A 12,779-nucleotide genomic window follows, 5' to 3' on the forward strand; every position below is an offset into this window, starting at 1 on the left:
ACATACGGCCTTATAATGACGCTAGTTATTTATGATAGATGAAGCAAAATTATTTGTTTGAAACTTGTTTTTATAGACGGAAAAATTAAGAGTAATTATTAGTTTCTTTGTTTTTATTCTTATCTGTCATGCTATAATATTTTTTGTTTATTTTTAACGTAAGTAGCGACATCTAGTGAATAATTGCGAAGTGTAACAGTGCCATCTATTGTGCAGTAGAATTTTTTTTTTACTACAGCTACTCATCACTAGATGGCAGCTCTATCGTAATAAAGCATGCTCGATTTAGCACTAATGCATGTAGTTCGAGAATAAAATAATAGATGGCGCTGTATAAAAAAGCATTACTGTTTGTAATTTTCTTTACGACCACTAGATGACGCTAAAATACAAAAGTTATATTGTGTATTTTTAAATAGAATTAGTTTGAATTTTTTTATTGTGAAAAATTATTATATTAATTGTAGTAGATCCTTCCCACAACCAATAGGGTTTTACGTGACAATGTTATGCCATTTTATCCACCACCAATTTTTGCGTGTTAAGGTTCTTTTTTTTTAATTTTTTTTTCTTCAACTAAGTACCTATTGTTGAGTTTTATAATGGCAGTCAATCTGTAGGTGTCTACAAGGAGTCGTAATGGATAGTGAAGAACAGAATAAATGGTTGTCAATAAAAGCAATTTTAATTGAAATCAGATTTTATTATCGATCCAATTTACATTGTTGTCAACATTTTACAGCAGGATTTCACAAATCGTAAATATACAATAATGACTATAATTAGGAAAACACATAAATCTTTTTTATCTACATTTCGATATAATACAATATTATCTAAATACCTTCTAAAATAGTAAAGAATGTAAAAAATAAATAAATTACTTTGGACAATCGACTAGAAACAAAATTAGATAGTACTTAGTTCATTTTCAACAAAGGCCTTTTAGGCTTTTGTAATTTGTAAAATCATTACTAATACAATTTATTTTTTGGTAATGCATTAACCCAGCCGTCTATGCATTACTTTAAAGTTTAAACAAAACATTCAACATTCTTTAAAAATATTAGTACGAGTCAAATTCATTTTTCCTAAGCTTTGTAATTTTTGAGGTCAGGTGCTTCACATAAATAATTAATTAATCCTACGTTAAAACAAAATGTTTAGTTAACGTAAAATATTAAAAAATAATTACTATATGTTCCTTTATTACTAAGCAATTTAATTATCTCCGGTATCATCAATAACCTAATTATCAAATACAATGACATGAGTAATACATAAGAATATTTTTGTGACAATAATACCTATTGAACAAATAGAGATTTTAAATTACTATGGTTAACAAAATAAAAATAAAGTGTATACCTACCTACACGGTTTATTAAGCGTATTGCTGCAATTACTTAGTAGACTTTACATGAGAAATATTTTAAGAAAAACTTGTAACGTTAATGAGCTTTTTCCCATTGGGTATGATGATGGACTTATGGATTTAATTACAGTTTATAAATTATTTGACAAACGTAGTAGTATTTCAACGAAATATCTTTTGTATCCTGCCATTGTAATAAAGTCTTATTCTAACCGAAAAACGTGTAAATATCAAACACTGGCACATTTTCTTTCAGATCCTGGTTCACTGGAAGGCATCGAACAGGGGGTCCTGGCTGCGTTCTTTGTACCTCTTCGACTGATTGTCCATGTCTTCTTCGAAGTAGTCGCAGGGCCCGAAGAACTGATAAGACAGAAGAAAAATGACAATAATTGCGAAGGTAAGTAAGAGTAAGACTAGGCGCAGATCATCGATTTTTCGTCGGCCGATAGTTTAGTCGGGCAGTTGATCAGTACGGGCATGTATGGAAGTAGACACATTACACCGATTTGATTTGGCCGATTCTTCATACAAATTAAAATCGGGCCCAACTATCGGCCAACTAAAAATCGGTGGTCTGCGCCTAGTCTAAGAAGTATTATTTCCTAGATTATAAGGTTTTTATTCAAAATACTAGCGACTAGCCCCGGCTTCGGACGAGTACTAAGTATAGGTACATAATATAAACCTAAACCTTCCTCTTGAATCACTTTAATATTAAAAAAAACCACATCAAAATCCGTTGCGTACTTTTACGAAGCGACTTTGTTTTATACTACGAGTATGTAAGTGAAGTTACATTCTACGTATTTGATGTGAAAATATCCATATCATCTCTTTAACAGTCAACTTACTGAAAAAAGACATTTTATATGTCTACTAGCGACCCGCCCATGCTTCGTACAGGTATACCTTTTTTATTGAATCACTCTATCTATTAAAAAAACGCATCAATATCCGTTGCAGATTTTTAAAGATCTAACCATACCTACATAGGGACAGACAGACAGGAAAGCGACTTTGTTTTACAAAATGTAGTGATTATGTCCTTACCCTCTCACTCAGCGGTTTCCCTTCCAGCACATACTTCAACTTGTTAACCTGGCACGGGCTCAGGATCCTCTCAAGGCTGCTGGCCACGTCTCTGACCTCTTCCCTCTTGTGGCCATCCCGCTTGCCGTTGGTCCAGCCCCGGGAGTACTGGAAGGTCTGGGCCGCTACAGACGATAGAGCCACGATGATGAGCAGGAGGGTTGTGTTGGGGACCATGGTGGCTGGAACAAAATAATTCTTTGAATCAGTGGTCATCATCAGTTCTTTTAGACTCTGGTGCAGGAGCACCGTCTCTAAAGGTGAGTATAGATTAGAGCATTTACCTGTAACAGAACAACGAGCCGCTCTATGATCTAGTTTATACTCGCCTTAAGTAACCGGAGGCAAATAAAGGATTGAGCGCTCCCGCCGGTCACCAGACAAGGCATTTTTTCCCCTAAGTCGCGTCTTATATTGAGTCTTGTCTGCGCTGCCGAAACCTCACGGCTATAATAAGTGGTATATAAATACTAAACGTAATTTATAAAACATTATCTTCTCTCATAAGTACTACGAGTAAAATTTTTCTCGAGGTTCATGCACAAAATGCTTTGTGCGGAAATCAAATCCCCTACATCTGCCACGGTCCTGTACCCACTCTATTCTACTGACTTCATTAAAACCCACATAATATGCAAATCCACCGAATTACCAGAAACTCAATTCAATAATAAGGTACACGGTATAACTCCCGATTTACAAGCGAAATAATTATAAGTTCAGCGAAATTGTTATCCTATTATAATCCATTTTGCCTCTTTGTTATAAAGGTCAATGTTGCCTCAAAAGCTTAACTTTATTTGCTGCTCTTTTTCCATTCTACCCCGGCCTCCTCGAGGTTTCATTTCCTTCAATTAGTACGTCGCCATGTTGCATTTTCCTTTTTAGCTTGACTAATTGATTGGTAGTTTAATAAATATTAGTTCAATTTCATTCATACTTAGGCACGGATTCATTGAATAAGGAAACCTCCGGTTAATTAACTTATTAAGGGCTTTTGTTACTCACAGACTACAAAATCTTTAAGTAACCACTTTAATTTTAATTTTTCGTAGTAGATGCTTAACTATCTTAATTACCTCCTCTGTGGTCTAGTGGTAAGACCACCTGCTTCAGACGCAGAGGTCCCGGGTTCGATTCCCAGTGGGGGCAGATTTTTCTGTTCGGTTTGGTTGGTGGTAGGGCTTGTTCTAAGTTCGCCTGGCTAGCTACCACCATCTTACCTAAGTATGTCGCCATAACAATGTTAACAGCATTGTTGTGTTCCGTCAGTTAGAGATAAGATCGCCAGTTCCTCTGTGGTTGAGGATTCCGGGTGAAGCCCGCTTCCATCTTCGGCTTGATCATCACTTACCATCAGGTGAGATACAGGCCAAGAGCTTCCTCGTCGTGGATAAAAAAACCTACAATTTTAGGTTGCATTGTGTATTATTTTACATTATTATAGTTAGGTAATGTAAGCTACTGCAACTTTGTTTGTAGCCTCCCGGTATTTTGTACAAGAAATTGTCTTCATAAAAGAGGGATCTTTTTATTTCGCCGTAGGCTAAGTATAATAAGGGACATAACAATGGTGTCATACTTTTTAAATAAAACATCTACTTATTCTCATCAAGCCGTTCGTCATACTTAATTCTAGCTTAGTTGAGTTTACTAACAAGACTAAAAAATAAAATGGGTTGCACCAATATTTTAAATATAACAAACGTCAAGAGTCAAACTCCATACAGAAAACACCGGCTGCAACTCAACCTGTGTTTTTATTGGTGTCTTCCGAACAATTTTCCCTTCAATACAAACGAGGCTTACGACCCATTCCCACCTCATTTAGGGTTGCCACGTCCAAAACACTAAAGTCGGACTCGGTGCTTTATTGGTCAGACATTTTACCCTAAAAGCATACCTGTTTTACTAACCAGAGCTTTTAAAAGTCTTCAGGACTATTCCCACCTCTCGTTCCCACCGCTCCAACTCCTGTGTAGCCAGGATCTCCAGCTTGACCGCCATAAAAACCAAACCAATGAAGGTTTTTTTAAAGTCTTAATTATCTTCATAAAGTAGAAAGATATTTCATAATAAAAAAATCGCGTCATGGCTTTACATGGCGCACGACTTTCAACTGGCACGGCAGCCACATAAAGCCTAACAAAAGCCAGACAGGCTGGACGAGAGAATATTTTGGCCTGACACTTCCGTAAAAGCCAAACATGTCCGGTTAAATCCGGACGCCTGGCAGCCCTAACCTTACCTCATACGAATAGCCATAAAACTAAACGTCCTATAGCAGTGCATCGTTTACGAGTCAATAAAGTCTGTTTAATCAAGATAAGATAATGTGAGTTAGGATTATTATAAACAGTTTTTAGTGTCGAAGATAATATGATGGAAGAAATGGCAGATTGACTTTTGATCTTTAAGGTAAGGTTTCTACAGCTTTTGCGTGAACTTTCATAGAAGTCTCTCTGCTGTATTATTTTAACCTATAAAAGTAATGGATACGTACTTAACTATGTATGAAAGGAAAGACGACCAAATTTTGAAATAACGTACCAGAGTAATTGAAATCAAAGTATTTACGAGTAAATGAGATAATTAAATAATTAACACTTGACTTGGCATAAAAGTTTTCATCCTATATAATTTTAATAGCTCTGCATCATCTGCATCCCATAAAATATAAAAGTGGGATTTATGAACTTGATTTGACACGCTCCCGCGTGTCTAGATACAGTAAGTTTAGGTGTGTGTTCACCTTTAGTTTTTCGTAGTTCTCGTAGTATTTCGTAGTTAGCCGTAGCCTTGTAGCTCGTAGTAAGCTACGAATGCTACGAAACTAAATCATTTTTTTCAAGTCGCTAAAAATGTGCAGTAAAATTCCTGCGACTACAACTTTACATGAAGTGCCTACAACTTTTTTTTTTTTATTTGTAAGATTTTCTTATTTACTACAATTTGAGGACGCAACGAAACGATTACGAAGTTATAAATGTCAGAATGGTTTTCGCAAGTGTCATCTAGTCGTGGTACCTATTTATCAAGAAGCTGGCGATCATCGTCATCATTAAGAGTTATGTCAATTAAGTCCTCTATTCAAGTTGGACCATATCATTTGTGTAGCTCAAGTAGAAAAGATACATTTCGAGCAAACAGTTTTAACAGATTACGCTCTCTCAAGACCTGCATCTCTCTTTTGACCTATCGTCATGAAGGAGAGGGGGGCACACTGATCTTTCCTGCCCTTTTGTCCCTAAGTCTGAGAGTCCTCCACCTGGGCATGATCTCCCCTGGCTTACCTGGATGTCTTTAAATAGACTTCGAACGGTGGTCGGCCGTAGTAAGGACAACCTGTTCAGGTGGGGATTCTTGGATGACTCAAACTTGGAGTGCATGTCATGGTTGTGTTCCCCAGTCAACGAAGCACATGATGTCGTGCCCTGCGTGCCCAAACAACTGCACGCAGGAAAATTTGATGAATGCTACTGACAACGCCACTCTTGTAGCAGAGTTTCGGCTGACACTGTATAGGTTTGTTGTCGACAACTTGTGGCGCTTGCAACAGTGCCGAAATATCTGAAACTCGAAATTAAGGTACTATCGGCAACAGTGTTAACTACCCATTGTCGCTCATGTCGTCTCGTTCTAACGCAAAGAATCACCATTTGATGAGAGCGAGAGCAAAAACGGAAATGGATAGTTAACAGTGTGGGTACATGGTAGCAATCCCGTCAGTAATAATTATTCTGTTGTCGACACGACAAGAAGAAGAATCCTGGCTGTTCTATTTGCGCTACGCCCACCTTACGGGATACCTTAATCTTTACCATTGTTTCCCTGTGTCGCCCGAGACCCTTGCTTAGATAATAGGAAGATAGCGACGGACAATTATCTTAATGAGAATAATATATTAATGAGACCACACGATGAATTGCATTACTTGACGTAGGCGCAGTTTTGGGGTTACTTAAAGGGCAAATGGTAATTAATTTGTCCAACTGTTACACCATTTGTAACCTTGAGAATTAAAAGAATACTAAAATAAATACATCAAGTGTATTGCAGGCTCAAAGTTTCTCCCCATTTTACTATTGGATAAATATATCCTTAAATCCATTAACTTTAAGAAATACTAATACATACAACTCTTACTACTTAATGCATTTAATATAATGAACCCCCTTACTAATAAAACTTACACGCTCGTTGAACAGTGTTTTAAGTGACATATAGTGTGGAAACATAATTTTAAAACAGTATTCAACAACTGTGTAACTTTTTATTAGTAAGGGGGTAAGTATGTATGTCCGTAGGTCAAACTACTCTAAAAAATATTATGAAAGAATAAGCAATATTCTCTGTAATTTTACCGCCTACTCGTATTTCTGCTTGACCCAAAGTTGACTGAGCTATAATGCCATAAGCCATTAAATTCGCCTTTTAATTACAATCTTCTAAACGTAATTAAATAAAAAATTGGAACTTAGCCAATTTTTGCGACACAAAATGAAAGTGAAACGATCCCAAATTAAAAGGACAGAGAATTTAATGAAAAAATAAAGAGACCAAAATAGTACAGTAACTTTCTACCCACATTTTGCGGTCTCCTGAGACCAATAACGCCCCTCTAGTTTTTCATGAAGGCATTGTAATAAGCACAAAGTTGTGTACGTGCTTAATGCTTTCCCCAAACTAAGGCAATTCTAATGGCACTTAAATACCTTAAAAATACTATTAGTGTGGACTGTGCATGAGTTTTCTCTTAGCGCTCTGTAAAATAGGTTTTCCTATGTGTGGGGGTAAGAACTAAGTGTCTAGAGTTTTAGACAAAGTAAAACTCATGAGAGTTTAAGTTCTGAAATCGCTTCACGGAACGAAGAAGGTAAACTATACGTAATCTTGCGTCTTGCCTGAATCTGCCTGATAGAAAGTGAGGATCAAGCTGAAGGTGGAACCACAGAGGAACTGACTATATCTTACCTCCAACTACTAGCCAGGCTATTGATATGACTGAATGGACTGGTTGATTTACTCGTCCTTACGTTCTGAATATTATTATTTGTATAGAAAACAGAAGTAACCGACATAGCCGACCGAATTGCCTACACCAAAAGCCGAAGAAAGGCAACCGTGGCTCGCCCATTGCCACTAGTGGGCGAGGCACGTAGCTCGTAGAATTGATGGCCATTGGTACAGAAAAATTCTCAAGTGGAGTCCACGAACCAGAAGACGTAATGCAGGCAGGCTTCCCACTAGGTGGACTGACGATTTGGAGAAGGTGTGGGTGCAAGCAGTGCAGGAGCAGTCGTTGTGGAAATCCTTGGGGGCAGAAGTGGACGCCATTTCATTTGGCTCAAAACAAGATAGGTTCTCAAAAAACTGTGCTGAAAATGTCAGTCTGCGCTTAATCATATCGAGGTCCTACCAATTAAAAGCTTTCATTTACAAATTAAATGTCGACCGTACCGTACGTAGCACGACTACAGAAACAACAAATTAAATTATTTTACATCTATGTAACTACTACCTGTTTATCAAACTACTTACTAGGGAGACGTCAGTTTGTGACTATCCTGATATCGCTTGGCCCGTGGCCAAGTTTAAGCATATTCCGTGCATCAGATAAACTTGACCTTAATGCGGTATAATGAGGGTTATAATGGCATACATTTATTTAGGCAGATGACAATGTGACCTCAGAGTTTTAGCTATCCCAAGAACTGTGGGTAGAAATGTATTCCATTAAATTGCACAGTATTACTACGTATTCACGTGGGCTTATTTGGTTAAACTGGAATTAACATAAAGCAGTCACAAGAGTATTTAATTTAATTAGCTACTAGGAACACATCTTAATAATGTGGTGAGCCCACTCATACTCAAGCTCTAATAATATACACAAAAAACTTTATTAATAACGCTATGAAATAATAATATGTAAAACTCACACAAATTTTTCACTCTTTTCAAATTGATATCAATGGATAACTTAAAATTCATTCGAATTTCTAAAAGATAGATTTACCTACTATAGATACTAAAGGGTTTAGTGTATATAAATGTTATTCCAATCCATTTGTTTCAAAATTTCCCAGTTTCTATCACATACTCGTACTTTACTAAAGTTCGTTCGTCCGTTTCAGCCAGATGACCACTGCTGGACTAGTATTTTATTTATTTAAAAACTTTATTGCACACGCAAAATAAAAACGGTACAAAAAGGCTAACTTAATGCCATGTGGCATTCTCTACCAGCTAACCTTAGGCAAAATAGTATAAATTGGGAGTCACACACATAACTGCATTTCTTTCCCAAACAAGGTTTTTTAGTTCCAGCAACAAGATCCGATAATAAAGGAACTTCCCTTTGACACGTGCTCGAGGTTAATTACAGATGTAATACTAGTTAAACTGGTTAAACTAACTGACCAAGGTGTCGAGTAGGTCAGTTACTGGATATGAGGCAAAAAATAGAAGTGAGTGGAGTTCATACATTTGAAGGTTCAAGAAAGAAGCTCAAAAAACCGACTCAATTGAATCAAATCAAATGTTCTGGCTTATATTAAACTAGGTAAGTATTATAGCCTCAAACTAAGCAGATATTTACATTATGAATCAATTAAATTATTGGTTTAAATAAATTAACATCGACAGCAAAAATTGTCTATCACCTGTGAAAGAATAGTAGAATAGTCAGTTCAATTTATTTAAACACTACCAAATTCTATTGTTGCCGGATATTTCAATTATTTTCTTTTTAATTGAACCTTTACTTGAATTGTATTTCCATCAACAACAGTTTAGCCTGTATTTCTTGTATCCTTTGTAAATTTTAATAATCTCGAATCAGACTGAGCATTGTTGAGGCAGAAAGTAAAAACACACAAATTGAGAACAATTTTTAGGCAAACAATCCTCCCCTTTTATGTTGAAAACGATTTTTCTGTTTGTTAACTGGCGACATGAAAATTGGTTCTTGATTCTTATCGGATGTTAATATTATAGAAGTCTAATACAATTTTTGTTTACGATAAGTTTTGAGATACAATTATGTATAACCGCCTACGCATTCGTAGTCCGATTCCTTGATAGGATATACAAATTGTTAATAAATGCATATTGTTCCCGGGCACATACGAGTATTACTATTTTATTTATTTATTTGATGAGCAACATAATAAGCTTACAGAAAACCCAAAGCGCTTAGTATGTTAGTCACCACATCGATTACAATAAAATCATAAGTCAAAAAATTATACAAATTATTAAATTAAATGTGACTATACATAATATTATGTAGATGCGTCCTTTCCAAGCTTGAAGTTTCATAAAGAAATATAATTTCATGATTTGATAGGCGTTAGGTCGTTACATTATAATACCGGATTAAAAATATCGTCATTTCCACGGTAAACGTACAAAACTGCAGTTTTTGTTTATTTGAAACTAGCTGACCCGGCGAACTTTGTTCCGCCTTAATGGCAATAAATAAGCAGACTTTTTTTAATTTCGAACGGGATAAAAAGTATCCTATGTCCTTCTCCTGGCTCTAAACTACCTCCCTGACAATTTTCAGCTAAATCAGTTCAGCCGTTCTTGAGTTATAAGCGAAGTAACTAACACGACTTTCTTTTATATATACAGGGTGTTAGGTAAATGGGTATATGAGCCGACACTAGCCCATGTTAACATGGTCATATAAATGGTATGGTGAAGTCAGAAAATCGATATCTTCATTTTAATTATTTTAATTTTCATACAAATCGGATTTTATTAAATTTATTTTGTATCACAATTAAAAAAAAAATTGATGATATCAAATTTCTGACTTCACCATACCACTTATATGACCATGTTAACATGGGCTAGTGTCGGCTCATATACCCATTTACCTAACACCCTGTATANGAATTTCCTGGAAACAGTTATTATGCTATGAAAATAAAGTATTTTTAGAACGTTTTTTTTTATGTCGGATTGTTAATACTTTATACAGGTTGTCCCAAAATTATCACGTCACATTGACACCCTGATGTCCATAGAGAAGTTTCATGAGTTTTGAGTTAATGGCCAATTTGAATAGTTTTTTTTTTCACAAAAAAAATTCCCACTGTTTTGTAGATGATGAGTAAAATGATAAGAGTGATTAGGCTTCACTCGTCAGCATAACCTACATATCTTTTAAATTGTGTTTCCATCAACAAAATGCTGACAAAGGTGACCGAGTTTCTAGCGACGCTTCTTCTCAGAACCAACCAATATGTTGTCCCATAGACAGTAGGATTTTACAGCTGACACTTGCTTTATTCTCAGTTTAAACATTGATTAGCTGAATATTTGTCTTTTTTTTAATGTTGAACAAGGCAGGTATTTGACCGCAATCACATCTAATTTTTTTTAAGTGAGATGCAATTTAAGATTTACACTTCTTTCATCGATTTGTCATTATTAAAATTTTTCCGTTTGTGGTTTGAGTCTAGAAAATTATTTAAAGTGGAAGGTTTAGGCTTTAATTTATTAGACTACTAGCTTTCCGCCCGCGGCTTCGCCCGCGTGGAATTTTGTCTGTCACAGAAAAACTTTATCGCGCGCGTCCCTGTTTCAAAAACCGGGATAAAAACTATCCTATGTTCTTTCCCGGGACTCAAACTATCTCTATGCCAAATTTCATCAAAATCGGTTGCAAGGTTTAAGCGGGAAAGCGTAACAGACAGACAGACAGACAGACAGACAGACAGACAGACAGACAGACAGACAGAGTTACTTTCGCATTTATAATATTATAGTTGGGATGATAACCTAATTAGTTATTCTATTTCATTATAGACTACGCTCGGTTTGGTCAAATAAATCGCAGACCTCAGTAACAAACTGTATTTTAAAGAACAGTACCTATAGGCTCAGTAGTTACTACTAGCTTTGGGAATAGTTCCAATCCCAGGAGGGACACATTATTATAGTGTAAAAGACTTTATTTTGCGTATTTAATTTTTTATTCGATTTAAGTTATTCATCACCACAAAATTATCGATAATCCTATATTTAATAAAGTTGTCTAAAATGCTGAATAGATTTTGATGCAGTTTGTGACATAATAATACAATGAAATGCACTATAAATTTAAAATGGCTGTGTCCTAAAATTTCAATTCCAATTCATTTTATCATTGCTACAAAACTTTTCAATAAAAAAAATATTAAAAAAACTTACCTTTGAAAAATACGCGAATATCAATAGACAATCCGAACACTGGCAAGTTGTAAAAAAACAACGCGTTTCAAATTCAAATTTGAAAATTCGAAATTCGAACTGAGCTCCTGAAGGAACAGGAGTTGACTACGCACCGTAAGGTAACACTCACTCCTTTTATAGTAGCGGGGCGCTATACAGTGGCGCTAAGGCCCGGTTTCCACCAAAGCGGAGCGGTACGGAGCGGAGCAGAGAAGTTTTTAGACAGTTTGACACCATACCCCAATAATTCGAAACCACAACTGTTTTAAAAAGACCCTTCATTCTGGTCTTAAAAACTTAATTTATTTTAAATTACCTGTAAATTACGATTTTTGTTCGCATTGTAATTGAACAAAGTTGTTTAATTGAGTTGACAAAATAGTGACGTCACTTGCTTGTAGTGCCATACAAAATCTATGGGAGAGTTTCGTTTTGACAGTTTTAAAAAGTACGTCAATTGACTGTGGTGTCAACATGTCTATTGATTTGATTCCATTATTTGCACAACTCCACTCTGCTCCGCTTCGGTGGAAATGGATCGAGCGGACAAGTATTGGGCGCACTTGTTTTCCTATAGAATTTGACAGCGGGTGCGGAGAAGAGCGGAGCGGTGCAGAGACGTGCTGAGCAGTGCGGTGTTTCATAGATAGCAATAGACTGACAGCTGACATCTCCGCTCCACTTTGGTGGAAATAGCCTGCCAGCTTTGCACATCTCTTGTCTCCACACTGCTCCGCTCTTCTCCGCTCCACTAGGTAGAAATATCCTGCCAGCTTTGCCGCACATCTCCACTTGTCTCCGCACCGCTCCGCTCTTCTCCGCTCCGCTTTAGTGGAAATAGCCTGCCTGCATTACCGCATATCTCTCGTCTCCGCTCCGTCGAAATAGCCTGCAGCTTTGCCTCACATCTGCCAGCTTTGCACATCCTTCTCGTCTCCGCACCGCTCCGCTCTTCTCCGCTCCGCTTTGGTGGAAAGCGGTCCTAAGGCTTTGATTGGGCTCATTGAGAACCCACGCCCTGTGATAGTGTCTTTGTCAATGATCTAGTTAGGTCTAATTTAATAATAGTGACGGGCTTTTAATTATT

At 36.5% G+C, this 12,779-nt stretch overlaps 1 protein-coding gene across 1 annotated transcript; it reads right to left on the reverse strand.

Moving 5' to 3' along the window:
- Positions 1-1,384: 1,384 nt before the first annotated feature.
- Positions 1,385-11,777, reverse strand: Crz (corazonin). Its single transcript, XM_028313795.1, has 3 exons — positions 11,672-11,777; positions 2,429-2,649; positions 1,385-1,738 (listed from the first exon to the last, which is right to left on the reverse strand). The coding sequence occupies exons 2-3, from the start codon at positions 2,642-2,644 to the stop codon at positions 1,640-1,642; spliced, it is 315 nt and encodes a 104-aa protein (XP_028169596.1). The 5' UTR covers positions 2,645-2,649; positions 11,672-11,777; the 3' UTR covers positions 1,385-1,639.
- Positions 11,778-12,779: the final 1,002 nt, after the last annotated feature.

This window comes from Ostrinia furnacalis, unplaced genomic scaffold (genome assembly GCF_004193835.3).
Source record: "Ostrinia furnacalis isolate ACB-3 unplaced genomic scaffold, ASM419383v2 OfSCF4363, whole genome shotgun sequence".
Classification (NCBI taxonomy): Eukaryota; Metazoa; Arthropoda; class Insecta; order Lepidoptera; family Crambidae; genus Ostrinia; species Ostrinia furnacalis.

What these genes read in the sequence shown, in the direction of transcription:
- Crz (XM_028313795.1), bottom strand. Translation starts at nt 2,644, where the DNA reads ATGGTCCCCAACACAACCCTCCTGCTCATCATCGTGGCTCTATCGTCT. An exon ending in GGAAACCGCTGAGTGAGAGG is followed by an intron (nt 1,739 to 2,428) that starts GTAAGGACATAA and finishes CTGTCTTATCAG; the next exon opens with TTCTTCGGGCCCTGCGACTA.